The sequence below is a fragment of the Cervus elaphus genome, chromosome 14 (assembly GCF_910594005.1).
Source record: "Cervus elaphus chromosome 14, mCerEla1.1, whole genome shotgun sequence".
Taxonomy (NCBI): domain Eukaryota; kingdom Metazoa; phylum Chordata; class Mammalia; order Artiodactyla; family Cervidae; genus Cervus; species Cervus elaphus.
In genome coordinates this window covers 45,537,188-45,560,336 of record NC_057828.1, presented here as the reverse complement: position 1 = coordinate 45,560,336, position 23,149 = coordinate 45,537,188, and the positions used below count along the sequence as shown (strand labels likewise).

At 39.4% G+C, this 23,149-nt stretch overlaps 1 protein-coding gene across 1 annotated transcript in view; it reads left to right on the top strand.

Annotated features, from left to right (window-relative positions):
• Positions 1-23,149, top strand: part of UBE4B (ubiquitination factor E4B) — a 124,491-nt gene that overhangs the window by 49,583 nt on the left and 51,759 nt on the right. The window contains exons 3-8 of the mRNA XM_043924666.1: positions 5,854-5,989; positions 12,559-12,646; positions 13,869-14,013; positions 16,355-16,583; positions 17,047-17,463; positions 18,169-18,312. Of these exons, the coding sequence (XP_043780601.1) occupies positions 5,854-5,989; positions 12,559-12,646; positions 13,869-14,013; positions 16,355-16,583; positions 17,047-17,463; positions 18,169-18,312 (1,159 nt within the window). The remainder of the gene's footprint in view (positions 1-5,853; positions 5,990-12,558; positions 12,647-13,868; positions 14,014-16,354; positions 16,584-17,046; positions 17,464-18,168; positions 18,313-23,149) is intronic.

The following is a 23,149-nucleotide window of genomic DNA, read 5'->3' as shown; positions in this document are numbered from 1 at the left end:
CATCAGTATGCTAACTTGCTTCAGTTGTGTCTGACTCTTTGCAATCCCATGGACTGTAGTGCAACAGGCTCCTCTGTCCGTGGGAGTTCCCAGGTGAGAATACTGGAGTGGGCTGCCAGGCCCTCCTCCAAGGGATCTTCCTGATCCAGGGATCAAACCCACCACATCTTGTGTCTCCTGTGTTGGCAGGTGGGTTCCTTACCATTTGCATTACCTGAGAAGCCCACATCAGCATGAATTCATGTATACTTATTTTATTCTTTTGAGCTATAATTCATATTGCTATATCATTTATTTCTGCAATTTTTTAAAAATACGAGTTGTTCCAATTTTGGCCATTGGGAACTCTTTCATGTTGACTTCTTTGTTGACATACTTATCCTGTTAGATTTTTGAGTACTGTCTTTCTGGCATTTGTAAAACGCTCCAGGCTCATCTTATATTTTCTCTGCCCCAGCCATAGAATCAGCCATTTCTTCTCAGAGCAGTCATGGTCTTTTGATTCCAGATGTATGATTCTCTGCATGATTAGTTCTGTGGAATATTCAAAACAAATCATAAATGTCATATTTAGAACCAGTTGTAAATATCATATTTAGAACCAGTCATAAATATGAAGATCAAAGCAATTTTCCAATTTGAGTTGTTGGTTTTCTTGTCCCAAGACTTTAGATATTACTGTTCTACTTTACAGGTTTGAAATTCCATTTCGTTGTGTTTATTCACAAGAGCAAACTTGTTTCACCAGGAAATTAGCTGATGATCAGATATGTCATTCTGCTTTATGGACTAGAATATGTTCATTTTAACTCATGTTGAGGGGTGATGTTCGTATTGGACAAATAAGATAGAACTATACTTCGTATGTTTCATGAATGCTAACCACTTAGCTAAGTTCATTGTCAAGGTCTGTGTAAAATGCTTTAGAATTTGATTAGCAGTGGAATGAATGATTCCTTTTATAACATTAATGTCTTTTCAAGTTTTCTTTTTTGATTTTAGAAGGTATACAACATATATAGCTTTGGTTTACAGTAGCTGTGGTTGAAGAACTGTTCAGCAGTTTGGGGTAAAGCAAACTGCAGCATTTTCTGTGGGGTGAGAAGACCTGAGTTTTAATCTTTGTTCTGTTTCTGACTTGCTGAAGTTCCTAAGGGAAGTCTTAGACTTGGTGGATCTCCATATTCTTATCTGTAAAAGAGGATTGGGTGAAAGCCTTAAAGTCACCTCACCCCGCTTCCCTTCCTTTTTAACAGCTCGGTTGAGGATTTAAGGCTCATTTTGGTGACTCAGTGCTTTCTTTTTCAATTAAAAAAATTTTTTTTAATTGGAGGATAATTTTTCTACGATAATTGTGTTGGTTTCTGCTGTGCAACAACGGGAGTCGGTCCTAGGTGTATGTGTATGTCCCCTCCCCCTTGAATCTTCCTCCCCCCCTTCACCCTCCACCCCACCCCTCTGGGTTATTACAGAGTGCTGGGCCGGGCTGCCTGTGGTGTACAGCAGCTTCTCACTAGCTGTTTTACACGTGGTAGTTTTTATGTCAGTGCTACTCTCTCAGTTCGTCCCACCGTCTCCCTTCCCCACTGTATCCACAAGTCTGTTCTCTATGTCTGCATCTCTATTCCTGCCCTGCAAACAGCTTCATGAGTACCATTTTTCTAGATTCCATACATATGCATTAATATACGATATTTGTGTTTCTCTTTCTGACTTAGGTCACTCTGTATAACAGCCCCTAGGTTCATGTACTTCAGTTCAGCTGACTCATATTTGTCCCTTTTTATGGCTGAGTGCACCTCTTTTTATACTAGGGTTGAGCAAGCTTGTGCATTTGCGTGTGAGTGTGTGTGTCTAAAATCCTGGAACAGATCTAGTGTTACAGCTTGAAAGTAGTTATCTGGTCTAGTGTATACCTGAAAGGGAATGTCACTCAGGAAATGCTACAATATTAGGAGGAAACTCTTACAGAAATAAAATCCTTTTTATTTACTTTTTTGTAGAAACAAATTCATACTTTACTTTTAACAAGTTCTCATTATTCATAAAAATGGGGAAAGCTGCCATCTTCAAAGGCTGTAGTTCATATTTTATTAAGTACACATGGTTTCCTCCATTCTGTTATGCACACTTTCACTTTTTAAAGATTTGTTTTTGATTTGACATGTAGAAATTTTACTCATCTTACTCAGAAAGAATCAGAGAAGTTTATGTCTGTATTTTAGCTCTTTAGTGTCTGGCTTTATGGAGATGAAGACTGGGGGAGGGGGGAAAATCTGCATTCCTTGAAATGGGCTCCCTGACAGCCATCCCTCAAGTTAGAAGGGGAAAAGGCTGAAGGTAACAAAAGACTTGTATGATTTGAAGACAAAGTAGTATTTTATGATATTGTTTTGATTTTAGTTACAGTATTTGATTTATATTGCTTCTAAATGAAGTCAGAGAGCTTTCTTTTTAATTTTTATTTATTTATTTATTTGTTTTTGGTTGCACTGAGTCTTTGTTGCTGTCTGGGGGCTTTGTCTAATTGCAGTGAGCAGGAGCTCCTCTTTGCTGTGATGTTCGGGCTTCTCATTACATTAACTTCTCTTGCTGTGGAGAAAGGGCTGTAGGGCCTTCGGATATCAGTAGCTTGCAGCACACAGGCTTATTTGCCCCACGGCATGTGCAGTCTTCCAGGACCAGGGATCAAAACCATGTCCCCTGTGTTGACAGGTGAATTCTTAACCACTCGACCACCAGGGAAGTCTGAGACTTTCAGTTTTTTAAATTTAAGAAAACAGTAGGGTTCTTCCTAGATTCTAGATGGCATGTAGAGATTGGGGAGCATTGGCAAACATAAATTCTGGGGCAGATTTGCCCTATTTGATACTTATGAATGTCATGTGAAAGGTTCAGGAAAAAAATATCAGATGATATTCTTGTTGTCTCATAAAAATAGTGCAAATAGATTATCTTATGCCATATGGTATACTCTGAGACTCTATGAGTATAGGGTTATTGTACTTATAGTATATCACAGTGCTCATAGTACACTGGATTACAAGTACAGTATTTTAAACAACTTACTGTAATTATTAGTTTAATTTTAGGACTGGTTTTTATAGAGATTTAAAGGCTGCTAAACTGATATCCCATAAAAATTGTTGAACTTTACTGTTTTATTAAAAAGTTGTCAGACCTTTGAGTGTGGTAGGTAAAATGAGATTCTCTTAAGGACATTGTTGATGCTCTGTTATTTGCTCCTTCAATAAAAGTCTGTTGGGAATTTATTTTGGATTGTTGTTGTTCAGTCACTCAGTAGTGTCTGACTCTTTGCCACCCCATGGACTATAGCATGCCAGGCTTCACTGTCTTTCACTGTCTCCCAGAGTTTGCTCAGACTCATGTCCATTGAATTGGTGATGCTTACACTTGAATTAATTATTTAAAGTTTTACAATCTTCTCTAAGCTTATTTCAGAATTCTCACTACATCAGATGATTTTGATGTTTTACTGAAACCTACTTATGAATAGTTAGTTCTAGAAGGTCTTGTAGATCTTCATAGAACTGTTCAGCTTCTTCAGCGTTACTGGTTGGGGCGTATATTTCTTGATGAAAGTGAAAGAGGAGAGTGAAAAAGTTGGCTTAAAGCTCAACTTTGAGAAAACTAAGATCATGGCATCCGGTCCCATCACTTCGTGGCAAATAGATGGGGAAACAGTGGAAATAGTGACTGACTATTATTCTGGGCTCCAAAAATCACTGCAGATGGTGATTGCAGTCATGAAATTAAAAGATGCTTACTCCTTGGAAGGAAAGTTATGACAAACCTAGACAGCATATTAAAAAGCAGAGACGTTACTTTGTCAACAAAGGTCGGTCTAGTTAAGGCTATGGTTTTCCCAGTAGTCATGTATGGATGTGAGAGTTGGACTATAAAGAGAGCTGAGTGCTGTAGAATTGATGCTTTTGAACTGTGGTGTTGGAGAAGACTCAAGAGTCCCTTGGACTGCAAGAAGATCCAACCAGTCCATCCTGAAGGAGATAAGTCCTGGGTGTTCATTGGTAGGACTGATGTTAAAGCTGAAACTCCAAAACTATGGCCCCCTGATGCAAAGAGCTGACTCATTTGAAAAGACCCTGTTGCTGGGACAGATTGAGGGCAGGAGGAGAACGGGACGACGGAAGGTGAGATGGTTGGATGGCATCACCGACTTGATGGGCATGAGTTTGAGTAAACTCCGGGAGTTGGTGATGGACAGGGAGGCCTGGCGTACTGCAGTTCCTTGGGTCGCAAAGAGTCGGACGCGACTGAGCCACTGAACTGAACTTGTGAATGGTAAAGATTTTGTTTCTCTTTCCCTTTTGAGTCCTGAAAAAGTTTTAATAAATACATGTTAAAACCCTGCTATCAGAAATGGGTAAAGTCTTCAAAGAAGAGAGATATGAAAGAGTTATCAAGTGGATTTTCTTGGGATGCTGGGAGGGTTAACATTTTAATCCACTTGATAGTTGTTTCAGCTACAAGTGATAACTCAAGTTGTTCTGTTTTTTAAAACGAGCCATTTTCTTTTCAGCAACATAGTATGCATTGCCTGAAAATGCCTGGGTAAGCTCTTTTTTTGTAGCAAGATTAAACTCATGAGAGTTAAAGTAAATTTTTTTTTTTAAGTAAATTTTTAAAATTCTGTGAAAAACCTGGTTTTGAAGATTTTAATAGAAACACTGTGTCCCTGTGTGCCTGGCTATGGTTCACTGCACTCTAGGCTCTGTGAGGTCAGGGATGGCAGGATGTTTGTTTTTCCCAAGCTATTGCAAGATAAGATGTTCAATCAATAAATGGGTTGATCTGTATTTAAGGACGTGGCTTAGATGGATCTATTTGTACATTTTCAATATCTTATTATGAAAATTTGAAGTGCCCAGCAAAGTAGAAGGAACTTGGCAGTGATTGCTTATACAGTAAGTCCCCTACACACAAGCCTTCACGTTGGGAACTTGCAAAGAGCCATACATGAGTTTGCATGTCAGTCACGTAAGTTGGTTAGCACGTCTGGTGTACATTGTCACGGGCGAGCCTCGTCCACAAATGGTTGTGCTTTTGTGTACTTTACAGTACGGTGTGGAGCACAGCAGTACTGTATCTTTATTTAAGCCCAGGATGTCTAGAAGCAAGCATAAAAGCAGCAGTGATGTAGCTGGTACTAGTGTGCTTTTCAAGGTACTGTTAAGATTAAAAATGTTTTATTTCTTGTGTTTGTTTTTTATGTATTCTCTGTGTGAAAACTATTACACATCTACTACAGTACAGTACTGTATGGCCCGTTATGTTAGGCTAACTTCGTTGAACTTAAAAACAAACTGGGCTTAATGAGCACACTCTGAGAACAGAGCGTGTTCATATGTAGGGGACTTACTATATACCTATCACCTTTATTCTACCATTTACCATTTTACTCTGCTTTACCACTCATCCCTCCATCTGTCTGTCTTCCTGTCCATTTATTAACATATCTTATTTTTGGTCCATTTCAAGGATATTTCTGAACTGTCATGGAAGCTCATTTGTATTCAGGGCCCATCATCTGAATTAATGAAAGAGAAGGTGATGAGGAGTCAGTGTTAGGTATCAGATGTAGCTCTGTTGTTACTGACCTCGTATGATATTTATTGATAAACTGGTTTCTCACTGATGTTGCTATGATTTTAATGTCACTTGGACCTTCAGTACAGTCTTCTGATAGAAATTACTCAGTGGACAGCTTTCATGATGGTATGAATGCCGATTGTGTGTGTTTACTGTTGCCATTACAAATAGCTTTAATGTTATCTCACATGAGACTTCCTCTTTTATGTCTCTTTTGGTTAGGAGTAGCCCATCGAAGCCAGAGCAGTGAGGGAGTCAGTTCTCTCAGCAGCTCGCCCTCCAATAGCCTTGAAACGCAGTCCCAGTCTCTCTCACGTTCCCAGAGCATGGATATCGATGGAGTCTCTTGTGAGAAAAGGTAAAGTAAGCCAGTTTGCCAGTTTTCCAATAAGCTGCTTTACGGATAGAAAGGGAAAGATCCATTCACTTTAGTGTCTAGTCCAGTAGCCTCAAATGCCAGCCCAGAGGTCCATGCCAGCCCTCAGCTTGATCAGAGCTCAGTTTATTAAATTGAAAGGTCTTTGTATTATTCTGAAATGTTCTTTATACCTTTTTAAATTTTGGGTGCTGAAATGTCTTTTATGAAATACTGGTACAGGTGGTAAAAAAAAAAAAAAATTTTTTAATGTCTTTATTTTGTAAATACAAAGTTGGCAAACATAAATCAGCCCCTAAAAATTCCTTCAAAGATTTACTACTTGGTGAAATTTTTTTTTTAAACTTGGTAAAAAATTTTTTTTTTTTTAACAGTTTGAAAGGGTGTAGGCAGGTAAGCAGATGTTCTAGGAGCTCCATGAGGATCAGGGTGCCCTGGAGTAGAGCCATCCTGTGTTGCACAGGTGTGCAGGTGTGCTGTGAGTAGATGACAGAGTGGCTGAGGGCTTGATTCCTTTACTCCTTGGACAGCCAGACCCCCATGCCGTGGCTCCTCTGCCCTCACGCAGCCCCCTCTGTTTCTGTTAATGGGCCAGACAGATAGCATTTTCTAGGTGTGTTAGAATACTGGGGTGTTGTGTACTTTGGGTTGGGGTGAGGAGCCAGATCAGAGATCACCCACTTTAGGCAAAAATTCAGAAAGGACTACACTGCCAGGAAAAAGATCAAGTAGAAAAAAATCAACCACATAGAGGAAAAACAATTGTGTTCTTATTACCTTTGCTCTGAGTGGATGATTTTTTTTTTTTTTTTTTGAGTGGATGAATTTTTTAAAACTCAAGTCAACTCTGCAATTTCATGGCCAGTGGGTAATTTTCATGTGGGTTTAGCACCTAAATTTACACTTAACTGTTGTAGTCTGAAAAACCTCAGGCTAAGAACTGTCATATACAGTGGACTTTTTCATGTCTTTAAGCATCTAGCAGAAACAAACATAAATCATCCAAGCGTTCAGAGAATTTCCTTAGAAAAATTTCCAAGAAATATGAACTCATGGTCAAAAATTAAAGCACACTCTGCGACTCTCTCTCTCGAGTCTGCCCGTGTGTCTATCCACACGTAGTCTTTCTCCTCCTAATAAACACTACTTGTTTCACTTTAAAGAAAAAAAAAAAGCATACTAGAAAAAAGCCTCCATGTGTAAGAGTCTGTAGAATCAGTAACAATAGAATTATTCACCTAGACTCATTGGGGTTTTGGAAATGTCAAATACAGAACGTAAAATTTGTATGTTTAACTAAATTTTTAAAAGTATTGAAAATGTGAATAAGAGGCAAGCAACTATAAAAACAACCAAGCACATTTGAAAAAGAACCGAATAGAATTTCTAAAAATGAAAAGATAGTAAAACACAGTGGGTTAAGATAACTAAAGAGAAAATTAACAAATGGAATGATAGAGCTGAAGAACTTACCTAGAGTGCACCACAAAGAGAAAGAGAGATGAAAAATATGAAGGATGTTTAGAAATACAGAGGACAAGAAGACACAGATTTAATGTATATCTAATAGAAGTATCAGAAGGAGAGGGCAGGCACACTGGGAGATTTCTCACCTCTCTCCTTGTTTCATCATTTTTTGCTCTGCTGATTTGAAAGCCATTATCAAAATGATAAATGGCTGAGGATTTGTCTAGAGTTGATAAATATAGGAATCTTCAGGTTCAGGAAGCCCTATAACTTATGAGCAAGGTAAATAAAAGGAAATTTGTATCTAGACATTTTATAGTTAACTTGGAGGAAACCAAAGACAAAGACATTTAAAGCAGCCAAGAGAAACGAGAGATTATCTACGAAAGGATAGTAGTTAGATATCTCAGTGATGGAGGGCAGAGGACTATGGAATCAGTGTTAAGTGCTGAGAGAAAGTAACTGTCAGCTGGGAACTGTGTGTATTTGTGGAACTATCTTTTAAGAGAAGGGGAGAAATAAAGATATTTATAGATTTAAAAAACAAATGTGAACAACTGATGGTCTGCCACAAGAAGACCCCAGATTTTAACAGACGCATTTAAGAAGGAAAATGTATGTAGCTGATTCACTTTGCTATACAGTAGAAGCTAACACAGCATTGTAAAGCAACTGTACTCTGATAAAAATTAATTTTTAAAAAAGCTACAAGGATATATTGTACAGAGTGGGGAATACAGCAAATACTCTATAATAACTCTAAATGTAGTATAACCTTTAAAATTTGGAAATCACTACATGGTACACCTGTAATTTACATAATACTATGTACCAACTATACTTCATGAAGAAAAATAAACCACTTTTTTCTCAAAAAAAAAAAAAAAGAAGGAAAATGAACTCAAGACTAATGTCTGAGATGCAGGGAGGAAAGATGAGTTAAGAAAAATAATAAATATGTGCTAAATCTGAACACTGATGGTTTAAGACAGTAATAACAGTGTATGAAATAATAGAGGGAGAGAGAAGTAAATAATCCGATCTTACATACTAGCAACAGAACAGCAATAGCAGATAAAGCCGGAAGGGGAGTGACTGTCTACTTGGGAGAGGGGATAGTGGCAAGCTGTTAGACTTTGAGTTAAGAATACTTCATAAAATTTCAAGAATAACCACTGAAGGAATAGAAAGAGTGTATTTTCAAACCAGTAAAGGGAATATGAAACAAGGTTGGGGAGGGGGGAGAATTTAAGTCAATTCAAAGAAAAGGACGAAAGAAACACAAATTTTTAAAAAGAGGCAAATAGCACAAAATAAGATGGTTATAAAAGAAATGAAAATGTCAATAATCACCATAAGTCACAGTGAAAAGTCATAGGTTAAATTAAAAACAAAATAGAACCCAGCTTTCTTTTTGTTTACTGAAGGAATACCTGAAACACTAGGTTAGAGAAAGCATGAAACTGAACGAAAGGGAAAAATATACTAGGCAAATACTAAACAAAATAAAATAGGGATAAATGTATTAATAAATTAGACCTTAAGTTACAAAATATTACTAGAAGTAAGCACTGTATAATGATGAATGTTTAGTTTACCAGCAGGATATAACAGTTTTCAAAATATTTATATGCACTTAGTAATATAATAACATATAATAAAGCAAATCTTGATAGAACTAGAGGAAATTGACACATACCTAATATAATGGGAGATTTTTAACATGTCTCTTTCAGCCAGCAATAGAGCAAAGAGAATAAACAGCAGTAAGCACGTGGACAAATTAAACAACACAGCTAACAAGCTTGATCTAATGAAGGATAGCACTGGAGCATACACATTCTTTTCTGATACCCATCAACCAGAAGGGTTCAGGAGTCAGAATCATATTGATAATGTTTTCTGACGTTACGTTAGATAATTCATGTAGGGTTAAAAAAAAATCATAAATCTGGAAATTAAAAAAAAAATAGCATACTTCTAAATACAGGTCAAAGAAGAAATCATGATGGAAATCTGAACTGAACAATAGCAAATACTATATACCATCATTTGTGTGTCACAGTTAATGGGGTCCTTGGAAGAGAATATAAAACTCTGTCTCTATATATTATACTAAAGAAGAAAAAAGAATATAAGTAAATACTTGGAATTAAACGCTGTTTCTTGGAATGTGTTTCCCTTAGATATGTGCATGGCTTACCTCCTTCCTATTTTTGCCTAGGTAGTATTTCAATGAGGTGACCCCATTTAAATGGGAGAGCCCTGCCTTCTCCATTACCTTTTCCTTGCTCTTTTTTCCTTTAATTTTTATATAGCATTTATCATATACTCTATGCTTTGCTTATTATATTTATTATCTTTCTCCCTTTAACTGGAACGGAAGCTCCATGGCACAGGAAATTTTTTTGGTCTCTCGTCTGTTGGCATCTCAGACACCTAGAACAATGCCTGCCTAGAATGGGCACTCAATAATGCTTGTTATTGAAAAAGAGAACTCTGTGAAACTGTAAATATGCAGGATGCAAATCAGTTTGAAAGTCTGGATAAAATCATGTTCCTCAAAGATCACAATTCTCCCAAAATTGGCTTAGGAAGAAAGAGAGAATCTGAATAATAAAAAAAAAAAAGTTAAATCAAATCAGTATTTTACAGTTTTTCCGAAGAAATTACCTTGCTTATATGATCTTGTGGGTACTCCCACCATCCCAACTTTGCACACATTTTTCAGTTAATCTTTAAACTTCCCAAGTCAGTTTATGAGGTTCATACTACCCTAATATACAAAACCAGACAATAATAATATCAAAGAAGAAAATTAATTACACAGTAATCAATAAAATTGGTAAAAATTACATGGTTATGAACATATTTGCAAAAATCTGAAGATATTGGCAAATCAGATAGTGTAGCACATAGAAAATAGGCAAAACATCTCTGGGTCTGGGTGCCAGCATGGTGGTTACTGTGGGTTAGCATGGTTGTGATTGAAAGGGTCATGGGGGGGACCTTTGGGGTGCTGGAAATGTTCTCTTGCTTGATCTGGGTGCTGATTACAATAGTATGTTTCCTTAGTGAAACTTTATTCAGCCAAACACATACCATCTGTGCACATTTCTGTATAGATAATTCCATTAAAAGATTAGTTTAAAAAAATAATATAGCATGACCAGCTTGGGTTTATCTTAGGAATATAAGGGTACTTTAACGTGAGGAAGTCTATAAATATTATCCACCCCATTATGTATTAAATAGACAAGCTCAACATTGATTCAAGATAAAAATCCTAGCAAACAGGAGACAGAAAGATGCATCCTTAAACTGTAGAGCACAGATAGAGTTCACCAAGTATTCCACATGCTCCCCTGAACGTCCAGTCTCCTTTGCAGTTAGATTGGGGCTGAGTAACTAGGTCTGTCCCGTAGACTTGTGAGTGAAGTGACATGTGTCACCTTTGGGTGAAGGCAGTTGAGCCGATGTTCCTCCTCCATCCCTCTCTTTTCTTGCTCCAGTGACCTTGGAGGCTGTGTATTGCAGATGGCATAGATTAAAGATGGAGTAAGGATGCTTCACTCTCATCAGACTTTGCGTAAGCAAGAAATAAACCCTTATAGTGTTAAGCCTCTAAGATTGCAGAGTGTATGTGTTATCACACTGTAGCCTCTCATTCTACCATAAAGGACATCTACTGAAATACTATAATAGCTCTCGTACTCAGTGGTGAGAAATTAGAAACATTCTCTTTAAAGTCAGGAATAAGAGCACAGAAGACTGCTATTTCTTCTTCTATTCAACATGGGACCCTACCCAATGCAGTAATTGAAGTTAGGATTGGAGTGCAAGAAACCAGAGTTACTATTTGGAGATAAAATGATTATCAACCTAGGAAGTCCAATGCATAAGTAAACAAATAGCTTATGAGAGGTTTATATGTAAAATTAGTTAACATTACCACACACGAGCAACAAAAAATTAGAAATCTTAGTTTTTAAACAGGTACCAGTCACAATTTTATTTTAAAATATATGGTGCCTAGAGATAAATTTAGCAAAAGAAGTGAAAGACTTATGGAGAAAATTAGAAAAGTTTATTGAAAGAAAACCATAGATACTTGGAGAGACATCCCTTGTCCAAGGATAGATCCATAGCATTAAGATGTCATTTCTACCCCGTTTGATCTTCAGAGTCAGTAAAGCTCTAGTCAAAACCCCAACAGTATTTTAAAGGAACCTGTCCAGATGATCGTTAAGTATGTGTAGAAGAACACAGGACCAAGAATGGCCAAGACTGTTTTGAGGTAGAAGAACAAGGTGGAGGCATTGACCTAGCAGATACCAAGGCTTATAGTGAAGTTGTAGTGAGTATGGTTTTAGGGACAAACAGATTGTCTAATGGGGTGGAAATTAGTATCCAGAAAGAGACCTGCACACAGCTGGACACAGTATGACAACTGGACATATGACATAAATGATTTCATATTACTGTAAAAAGAATGGTCCTTTCAATAAATGATGCTAGGACAATTATTTAATGTGAGGAAAAATAATATATGTACTTCACCAGATTTTGTAATCAGGCTCTGATTGATTGTATATCATTTAAAAATAGTATGTATAGAAAATTTGCTCTAATATTTGTTTTTGAAAGTGAGCCTAAGAAAATGACAACTTGAGGAAAATATTTCCAACAATATTATTATCATTTTTAAAAGTGAGCCTAAGGAAATGACCACTTGGGAAAAGTATTTTTAGTAAGTATGATAGATGGAATGTTTATATCCTAATATATGAAGAGCTCTTAAAAATTATTGAGAAAAAAGATGAACCTTTATTATTTAACTTTCCTGACTGATCTTGATTGATATTTTAGAACTTTTCCTTAGGGAACTCCCTGGCGGTCCAGTGGTAGGGCTCAGTGCTTTCACTGCTGAGAGCCTGGGTTCGATCCCTACTTGGGGAAATAGGATCCTGCAGGCCTTGCGGTGCAGCCAAAAAAAAAAAAAAGATAACTTCCTCAGCCAGCAGCTATGATATTGGGGTGGGTTTATCAAGGGTAAAAGACTGATTTGTCTTTTATACTTAAAGCATGTCCCAGGTGGATGTGGATTCAGGAATCGAAAATATGGAGGTTGATGAAAATGACCGAAGAGAAAAAAGGAGCCTCGGTGATAAGGTTGGTAAGAGATGAAGCCCTTGCTTCTGTTTTTAGGTACAGTTAATGCCATCCCAGGTGGCACAGGGGTAAAGAATCCACCTGCCAATACAGGAGACGCAAGAGACGTGGGTTTGATCCCTGGGTCGGAAATATCCCCTGGAGCAGGAAACGGCAACCTGCTCGACTCTAGTGTGCTTGCCTGGAAAATTCCATGGACAGAGGATCCTGGCAGGCTACAGACTATGGGGTCCCAAAGAGCTGGACATAATCCAACGACTAAGCACGCACTCACATGCACAGTATAAATAAGCACTGCCTCGTGTCTTGTTATCTGTAAAAGTCTGTTGGAGAGGACCATGCCAAACCAGCAGATCCTATTTAGGTGATTGGTTTTTTTTTTTTCTTTTGAAGAAATATGGGTAGCCTTGATCACCCTTATTAGTGGAAGTGTAGCTTAGTCCTTTCACCTGATAAAAATCCCTCACTTATCTTTGTTTCAGGTGCTTTTTTTAATCAGTAAATGATAGCAATGAATTTAGAGCTTAAATAAGTCGTCATTCTGAGGAAGATGATCAGGAATTAAAGCAAGAATGAGTGGAAACAGGAGGTTTTTATAGTTTGTTCCCATCTGAGCTTTAGTTCCCTATATTTGAAAAAAGACATTTTTGGTTTTTGTGGGTATGTGTCATGGTATAGAACTGGCATGGATAATTAGAACCCTTTCTGTTTAGTAAGTTATTAGTGTTCAGCAGCATTATTAGAAGTTGGACTATAGCCTCTTAGAGATGCAGTGTTTATTTTGTAGTGTTTGAATCTTACAAAGTTTATCTGTGATGAAAAATAGTGAGAAACTTTAAAATCTGGAAAAATTTCTAGAGAAAAATTGGTTATATACCTAAAATGTCAAACTGGTCTTTTAGCATTCAGAAAAGAAAATAAATGGGAATAATAAGTGGGAAATAAATGATGCATCCTTCATCACGTGTCTTCCTTGGCAATTCCTGATAACAGTCCTACTGTTTTGTATTCCCTGCCATATATTGTGTTACAAGCTAATGAGACCCACAGGTTATAACTTTGAAGTCACAGTAACAAGTTTATTTTTCCTTTAATCTTGGGTGAATTGTCTGCATTTCTAAAATATCCTTATTTGTAAATGAATTGAATCAGAATTTCTATTGAAATCTAACTCACACTTCCTACTGCTTGAAATTAACCCCCAAATCTTCTTCCCCACAAGGAGCCTTCATCAGGTTCTGAAGTGTCTGAAGAGCAGGCCTTACAGCTGGTCTGTAAGATTTTCCGTGTCTCCTGGAAGGACCGGGACAGGGATGTGATCTTCCTTTCTTCTCTTTCTGCACAGTTTAAGCAGAACCCAAAAGAAGGTAGGAATCAGGCTCAACTGTCTCATTTCAGAGCCCTTCGTAGAAAAACAGAATGTGAACTTTTTTGTCTTTCTCTGCTGTCCACATACCTTGTCTTGCTCTGTAGTTGTATTTTTGATTACAGGGATACTTCTTGATGAAGACTTTGCTGTTTGTCTACTTTCCACTTATTGATAAATTTTTTTAAAAAAAATGATTTATCCAAAGGAAAACTGTGTATCAGTTAATAGTATCCATTGTCTCAGGGCTGAAGTTTTTTCCTTTGCAATAAGAAGGTGCTTAGAGAGAGCTTTAGGGCCTCTTATATTCCGGGCAGGAGCATGCTGGGTGGTCTGCAGGGATCCTGAGAGGGTGACCGGCACCTGTTGTAAGTGCCTCCCGGGTCATACGTAGACAGTGGAGTAAATGTGCTTGGTTAAATTGCTTTAGCAAACTAAAACATACTGATATTTTGCAGTGTTTACAGGATTCTATTTTAAGAGGCTGTACTAAACCACACTTGAAGTAATAAAACTTAGCAAGAGACCAGCATCACAGAGTACTTTGCACTCTTCTCTATAGCAGTCTTCTGGAGCACTGGTTCCCAGCCTTTTTGATACCAGGGACTGGTTTCATGTGAGACAGTATTTACACAGGTGAAGTTGTGGGTATGGTTTGGGGACCATTCAAGGAAATTATATTTATTATGCCGCTGCTGATCTGACAAGAGGCAGGGCTAAGGTGGTAATGCGAGCGATGGGGAGTAGCTGTAAATACAGATGAAGCTTCGCTCACTGTCTGTCACACACCTCCTGCTCTGCAGCCCAGTGCCTAAGAGGCCACAGACCATATATCTGTCCCGGGTGTGGGGACCCCTGCTTTGGAGTACAGAAAACGGAGGGGAAGTTCACTGGAGTCTTCTTTTGCATTTCACTTGAATACAACCTCCTTGATGGTGGGACTTCTGTCTGTTTTGCTCCCCCATGTATTTGCAGCGCCTGCACTTCATAATCCCTCAGTAGATATACTTTCAATGAGTGAATGAACGTCAAGGAGATTGCATTTCCTTTTCCCTGCTGCCTATCTTCCACAGCAAACCAAAAAAATGTCTCTTGTGTTCCAGGTAGATGGATAGTTTATTTCTGATTTTACTGGGATCTTCTTAATTGTGACTGTAGAGTTGAGCTTAACAACTATGAGTTTCAAAATCCTGCCACTTATTATTGTAAATCTTAAGATTCTCAAATCTATCTGGTAATTTTTAGTAACAAATCAGGTAAGATTTACATGGGTTAGACATTTTATTTATTGAGTGATATTTAAAATGGGCTTTCCTAGTGGCTCAAGTGGTAAAGAACCCACCTGCCAATGCAGGAGACTCTGGTACAATCCCTGTTGGGAAGATCTCCTGGAGAAGGAAATGGCAACCCATTCCAGCATTCTTGCCTGAGAAATCCCGTGGACAGAGGAGCCTGGTGGGCTACAGTCCATGGGGTCCTAAAAGAGTCAGACACAACTTAGTGACTGAATAACAACAAAAGACCTATAGCAATCAAGAGCTGCAAAGAATAAGAAGGAGGCTAGAAAACAGAATCTGCTCCAGAAAGGCAGGTGGCAACTAAATATTAGACCTTCATAAAATACTTTGAACTTTGTACTTCATAGTTTCACTGCATATAAACATGAATAGGTGAAGAAATATTAATCCAATTGCATTTCCAGTGTGATAAACTAACCTCTGTAGTTGGAGGTAGCTTCTTTTTATAGTTAATATGTATCAGCAGTGACTCTCAACAACTGGGCTCAATTTTTTTTTTTTTTAATAAACTTTCTGTTTGAAAACATTTTAGATTTACAGAAAAATTCTAGAGGTAGTGCAGGTAGTTCCTATACACACATCACTCAGTTTTCCCTAATGTCAACGTCTTCCATAATCATAGTATATCTGTCAGAACTAAGATATTACTGTTATTCCAGACCTTATTTGGATTTCCCCACATTTTCTGCTGGCGGCTTTTATTACTTGAGAATCCAGTCCAAAGTAGCACATTGAGCATCTCTGGCTTATGCTGACTTATTCAAGGACTGTGTGTATGAAGACCCATGTATAACCTCCTCTTTATTCTGCCTTTCCAACAGTGTTCTCTGATTTTAAGGACTTGATTGGCCAGATTTTAATGGAAGTGCTAATGATGTCAACTCAGACCAGAGATGAAAACCCATTTGCCAGCCTGACAGCCTATTACTTGAGAATCCAGTCCAAAGTAGCACATTGAGCATCTCTGGCTTATGCTGACTTATTCAAGGACTGTGTGTATGAAGACCCATGTATAACCTCCTCTTTATTCTGCCTTTCCAACAGTGTTCTCTGATTTTAAGGACTTGATTGGCCAGATTTTAATGGAAGTGCTAATGATGTCAACTCAGACCAGAGATGAAAACCCATTTGCCAGCCTGACAGCCACCTCCCAGCCAATTGCAGCGACAGCTCGGTCACCAGACAGAAACCTCATGCTGACCACCGGCTCCAACCCAGGAACGAGCCCCATGTTCTGCAACCTGGGTTCCTTCGGGGCCAGTTCTTTGTCTAGGTCAGTGTGGTTCTTTCTGCACATCTCACTGGTGGTAAAATAGCCATGAAGTACGTAGGAAAAAGGAGCGTTCATTCAGGGGCCTGCATCATGCAGATTATGGAATGTCTTATGTTTGGGGGATGTGGTTGACTCACTGAAGAGATATGGTCTTTTCCAGATGGATCTCCTTGACTTTTCATGGTTAGGCTGTTGGTAAATTAAATTTTAGAAACAAATAGCTGTAGAGTATGTTCTTTGGAAAGAACGCTTTCTCTTATTGTAAGTCTGGCTTCTAAAACAGCATGGCAGTTAGATTACAGTTATTTCGATGAGCCTCTAAAAGATCTGTATACTGGAATGCTTAGAGATATGAGGTTGTAATTATATGGTTCTTTAAAAACATGCTATTTTCCATTTTAGTTATTTATCTCAAGTGTTTCTTCAATTTTCTCTTCTTTCCTCCCTTTCTCAAATCATTTAGCCTCTATGAGACTAGCCCAGCTCCCAATACCAGTGTCTGGAGCTCTGTGCCAATGATGAGTCCGCCTCTGGCCTCCCCCTCCCGGGCAGCCAGCCAGGCGACTACGCCTCCCGCTTCTTCCCTCTGTCCTCCTGGTGCTGCGGGGACGCCTGCGGGAAGCCAGCCCTCGTCTCCGCGGTACCGGCCCTACACTATCACCCACCCCTCGGGGTCTACATCTTCTCCTGCCTCGCGATCCTCGGGCACCTCCATCCTGTCTAGCTCCCCAGGCTTGTACGCCCCGGCCAGTAGCCCTCAAGCCGTGCCCACCAGCTCCTCCCGACAGAGGCCCCCTGGCACAGGACCACCTTTACTCTCCGCCTCCCCCGGTGGGAGTGCCCCCAGCAGACGGCCCTCCTCCCTAAGGAACTCTCCTAGGTATTTATTTACGAAGTAGGAGAGGCGGGTGCGTGTTTGCAGTGCAGGGAGAAGACATTAACACAGTTTGGAAGAACTGTCATGTGATGCTGACCTCCACTACCTATGTTTCTCTGTTTGGGGCTGTTAACCCACGTGTCTAACTAGTTGGGTAGGCTCGTGCCCCAGGTCCCTGCTCTGCCAGGGTTCTGTCGCATCAGAAAGTATGGGTGGCTCAATTATGAGGGCCTTTCTTCCCCTTCACTTTTCCTCCTGAAAATAAGAAGAAGTCACTCAGTTTTCAAAATCAAGGGCACATATCGTTCCTCATGACAAATGAATTTCAGAGACTGTGGCAGCTTATATTTGAGAGCTGGGGCTCACAGAACCACTTTCCACTTTGTGTACTGTTACCGATCATAGTTGAGATAGAGCCACACCAAGGGGTTGAGTGGGCAGATACCTTACCTCTGGCCAGTAGTTATGCCTTGACGCTTTGTTTTCAGCCCCTTAGAAAGAAGCAGTATCCAAACTCCATTAATCCACTGCCCTCCTTCCCATCATGTGTTTCCTGGCCTTTATATAATTTAGGTGAATTATTTTTCTGCATATCAGTAGACAAAACTTGTAGCCTACGATTTAGTTAAAAGGCCAGCGGTTGTAAAAGCTTTCCTCCTCTTTGTTTTCCCTTTTCCCTGATGACTTTTTTTGCTTTTGTCACGGTAGTATGTACGACAGTCCTTTCTCCTTCCTCTTCCTCGCACTTTCTGGGGACAGTAGTGACGAAGATGAAGAAGATGATGATGATGATGGTGATGATGAAGGTGGTGGTGGTGGTGATGAGTTTTCTTGTGTCCAGTTTGGGTCCAGGTATCAGAGGAATGGAGTCTTACCTCTGCATGTGCCTAGGTGCTTAGGAACTAACTTTTATAAGCCCTAATTAGAGGCGTGCTCTGAATCCATACAGGGTAGAGTCAAATGAGGTGGCTTGGTGAGTCCAGATGTGAGAAACTCCACATGTACTCAAGCATTAGGACCTTCTCAGGAGGGTAAAGTGGCACATAGGAACATTTTCATAGTTATTGCCCAGAAAGTTTGGAGAACAACTTAATGTATAATCATTTGTCAAGAACATGAATAACAGAGTAGACATCAAGTTCACCTGCCCTAAGATCTAAAATAAGAGACCCTTCATTTATTTTATTAGGAGAGTGTTCTTGTGGGCTACCAGATGTAAGCAACATGTTCTCTGGGAGGCGTGTTTTCTTACGTACAGTTGCATGGATTGCTGCTTTTTAGGAATGGCACAGGGGCTGGGACTTGTGTGTGTGTGTGTGTGTGTGTGTGTGTGTATATGTGTCCCTCTCAGCCCACTCTGGGCCGTCTGTTGAAGAGAACATGTGGTCATACTCTCTTTTATAACTGTGATTCTGCTTTGACTTCTAATCTTTATTTTTTGGCTGTGCTGGATCTTCGTTTGCTTCAGATCAGCTTTTCACTAGTTGGCAGCGAATAGGGGCTGCTCTCTAGTTGAGATGCTTAGGCTTCTCACTGTGGTGGCTTCTCTTATTTCGGAGCACAGGCTCTAGGGCAAGAGGGCCTCAGTAGTTGCGGCTTCCAGGCTCTAGAGCACAGGCTTAATAGCGGTTGCGCAGGGGCTTAGTTGCTGTTCGGCATGTGGGATCTTCCTGGACCAGGGATTGAACCCATGTCACCTGCATTGGCAGGCGAATTTTTTTACCGTTGAACCATCAGGGAAGCACTCTTCACTGCTAATCTTAAATTTTGCTAATCAGTCACTTCGCTTCCCTGACCCCAGTGAAGCCAGACCCTTTGTTTAGACAGCCTAGCCTGTGGAATGACTGCAGAGGCTAAAACAGAGCTCACAGTATTGCTGAAGTTTCACCCCTGAAAGCAGAGTGAAAAAGATGGCTTAGACCTTCTAGGTGACTTTGAGCAAAAAAATATAATAGCACCTTCTCTCTAAGCCTCTGACTCATCATCTTACAATTTTGCTTTTAAATTGAAGTTTCATCTGGACTGAGTTGGTATTTGTGCCCAGCAGTATTCGGAAATAACTACAGGCTATAAATAGAGATGGTGGTAGGGGTGCGGTATACTACATTCAACTCCACAGTGTTCAGAAGGATCATTAGAGAGTCTATAAAGAGAGAGAGGGATATTGGCACAGGGTTGAATATTGATTCAGAAAGGTTGATATTTGTATTAGGTCAAATGTTGTATCACTATTTCTCAAGTAAATTTCCCAAAGGTAGAAGAGTTTTTTTCATGTAGATGGCTCAACAGTAAAGAATCCGCCTGCAGTGCAAGAGATGCAGGAGACTTGGATTCGATCCCTGGGTCGGGAAGATCCCTGAAGGAGGAGATGGCAGCCCACTCCAGTATTCTTGCCTGGGGAATCCCATGGACAGAGGAGCCTGGCTCCATGGGGCTGCAAAGAGTCGGACACGACTGAGCACGCATGCACAGACATCCTCTTCCATGATCATAGTAGTGCGGCAGCCATCCTTGTTAGGAGTCAATTCCTATACATGATAAAAATGCTTTGTTTTCTGTTTTACTGTAAGTTATCTGTGAGGGAAATACTGTCTCTCCCTTGCCTATTTAATTCCAGCTTTCTCTAACAAAGATATCAGATCACATGCTGCTTTACCTAACTCCTGTCTAGACTTCTAATATCCAGCCTTGTCTCAGATCTAGATTTGACACCTACAAGCAGAAACAAAACTTACTTACTGATTATGTACTCACAGCTGTGAATAGTTACTGAGCATCATGTCCCAGGTGCTCTGTCGGCCGTGTTCGTACGTTATCCCTCTGATCCTCACAGCAGGGCCTCTAGTTACTGCAAGGAAATGTGGGCAGGTTCAGGAAGGTGGTGGTTGTTGTTGTTCAGTCATGCCCGACTCTCTGTGACCCCATGGAGTGCAGCACACCAGGCTTCCCTGTCCTTTACCATCTCCCAGAGCTTGCTCAAACTCAAATCCGTTGAGTCAGTGATGCCATCCAACCATCTCATCCTCCATCGCTCCCTTCTCCGATTACCATCAGTCTTTTCCAGCGTTAGGATCTTTTCCAGTGAGTCAGCTCTTCACATCAGATGGCCAAAGTATTGGAGCTTCAGCTTCAGCAATAACCTTCAAGGAGGTTAGTCTCATAATTAGAAGAAGGCAGAGCTGGAGTCCAGATCTCACATGCCACCCAGCACACCGAGTTGCCTCTGACTTCTCCCTGTTTGCCCAGTAGGACTTGGATTATTCTCATTTCTTAGCAGTTATTTCGCTGCCCAGAGTTTATGTATGTGTTCTTTTCCTTGGCAAGAAAGTGCCAACATTTTCCTTCTTAAGTACAAAATTCCACTCCGGTTGGTTGGCGGGTACTTTGCTGTCTGTTAAAATGAAATCTCATCTGTCCAGGTTTTAGAAATTATAAATTCTGAATAGACATCAAAAGGAATTTAAAAGGACAGGGCATAATCATATTTAACACATGAAACAAATAGAGAAGAACATGAGAATGCACGTAGGGTCAGAACCAAGAAGTAGCAAAAAAAAATTCTTATTAATTTGGGTGATCAGCAAAGAACTTTTTCTTTCCCCCTGTCTAATTGATCTCAGAATTTTATTTACTTGGAAGTAAGCAATTTTAACACCTTCTTCTTGTCCAGTAAGGTCAGTGCTGTAGAAGCAGCTATCAGCAGGGATTGTATTGGTCTCCCTTTCTGCTGGCCCAGTAGAGTCAAGGGCTTGTACATCTTTTGAGAGATAGTTGGGACATACAGTCCTGTATTAATTATTTATAGTGGTTATGATAAGGATTAATAAAAGAAAGACGACATTCCTTCTGGATGGAATGTTTTGTAGTACTCTATGAAAAAAGCTATATGAGTTATAAGGAGCTACTTCTTGAAGGAATGAAAATAAGTGAAATGAGAGTTTTCTTATAATAAAGATAACAGAGGAAAAAAGAAGATAAAGTAATTATTCTGAGGAAATGTTTTCTAATTGTTTCCTAGGAAGTTGGTGACGAGAAAGACATTTTTCTTTTTCTTTTGTTTATTGGGATTCTTTTTCATTGCTTAGATATTTCAGTAAAGGAGATTAGATCTTGAACATCATGAGCCTGTGTGAATAGAGAAAGAGTAAACTAGCAAATGCACACAACTGAGTGACTGAGCACAAAATAGTGAAAAATGTTGATATTTCTCCCCTTATTTCTACTGGTCATAAGTCAGGATCTTCCCACCATGTCTGTCCTCCAACCTCCAGTGATTTCCCTTCTCCTACAAGGTTAGACCCAAAGCCTAGGACCCTACATCTCCTGTGTATAAACGCACATGTACATATCTCCCGTGTGTGTACACACACACACACACACACACACATCTCCCATGTGTACACACACACATCTTCCATGTGTACACACACACACACACATCTTCCATGTGTACACACACACACACCCTTCCTGCCTCTTTCTGACATCTATACTCATTTCTTCATAGCACTTCTATATTATTTTTTAAAAAACCATCTCTCCTCAGGGGACTTCTTGACAGTCCTATCTTGGCCTTACAATACAGGGGTATAAGTTTGATCTCTGGTCAGGGAGCTAAGATGCCACATGCCTTGGGACCAAAAAACCAAACCATAAAACAGAAGCAGTGTTGTAACAAACTCAGTAAAGACTTTTTAAAAAAATGTCTACATTATAGAGGATGTAGTTGCCACATGAACAAGGTCTTGATCTGTTTCATTAAGGTGCTGCCCCCACGATCTTCAACAGTGCAGACATTTGCTCGGGGGGTTTACGTTGCTTATCCCTGCCCAGCTCTCCCTTTCCTTGCATTGAGAAAATATGCCATTCCAAAGTCTGCGTCCAAAAAGGAAAATAGGGAGTGATTATTCCCATCACAGGAGAAAAGGAACTGCCACAGCAGCCTTTTAGGAAACTACATTTTTGGGTACATTTAAAATGAGATTCAGTTTGCACAGATCTGATGCATATATTAATCTCCAGATATATTTTCCTTGTGTTTTTGGAAGGATTCCACTGTATTTACATCATGTGAAGTAATTACATTATTCAGTTGGATTGTTGATGTAGTTATCAGAAAATGGTTCCTGTATTCTCCCAGAAGGAGGTATAATTTTCTAGATACTCTTAGGACTTAAATATGACGATTTCCAGTGTCATAATCCACATGTCACAGTTGTAAAGGCATCATGAACTTTGTAGCAACATTTTTAGAGAAAAAATGAAATACTGTTTTAAAACATTTTTTAAAATGTCTATTGATAGCATAAATTTAATGTGTTTAAACTGTACACACCTTTTTCCTTCAGGATCACATTTAGAACCTGAGTTCAGCTCTCTGAGTTCGAATCTAGACACCCCTGTAAACCAGTTTTCACCACTGGGAGTCATGCCCAGCTCTGGTGAGACTAACTGACCACTTTGCTTATGATCTACTTCAACATCCTTAAGACTGATCTCATAGTTGGGAAACATTGACAGCTACTGGGTTTTACTGTGTTTACTATTTGGTTAAACTCTTGTTTCATTTCTTTCTTTCTCTTCTCTTGAAAGTCCCCTGGAAGTGTTATTTGGTGCCTAACAGATGATCACAACATACATCAACCTCTTTCAGCTTTGAAAATTCTCTTGATACATTCTGAATGTCTTT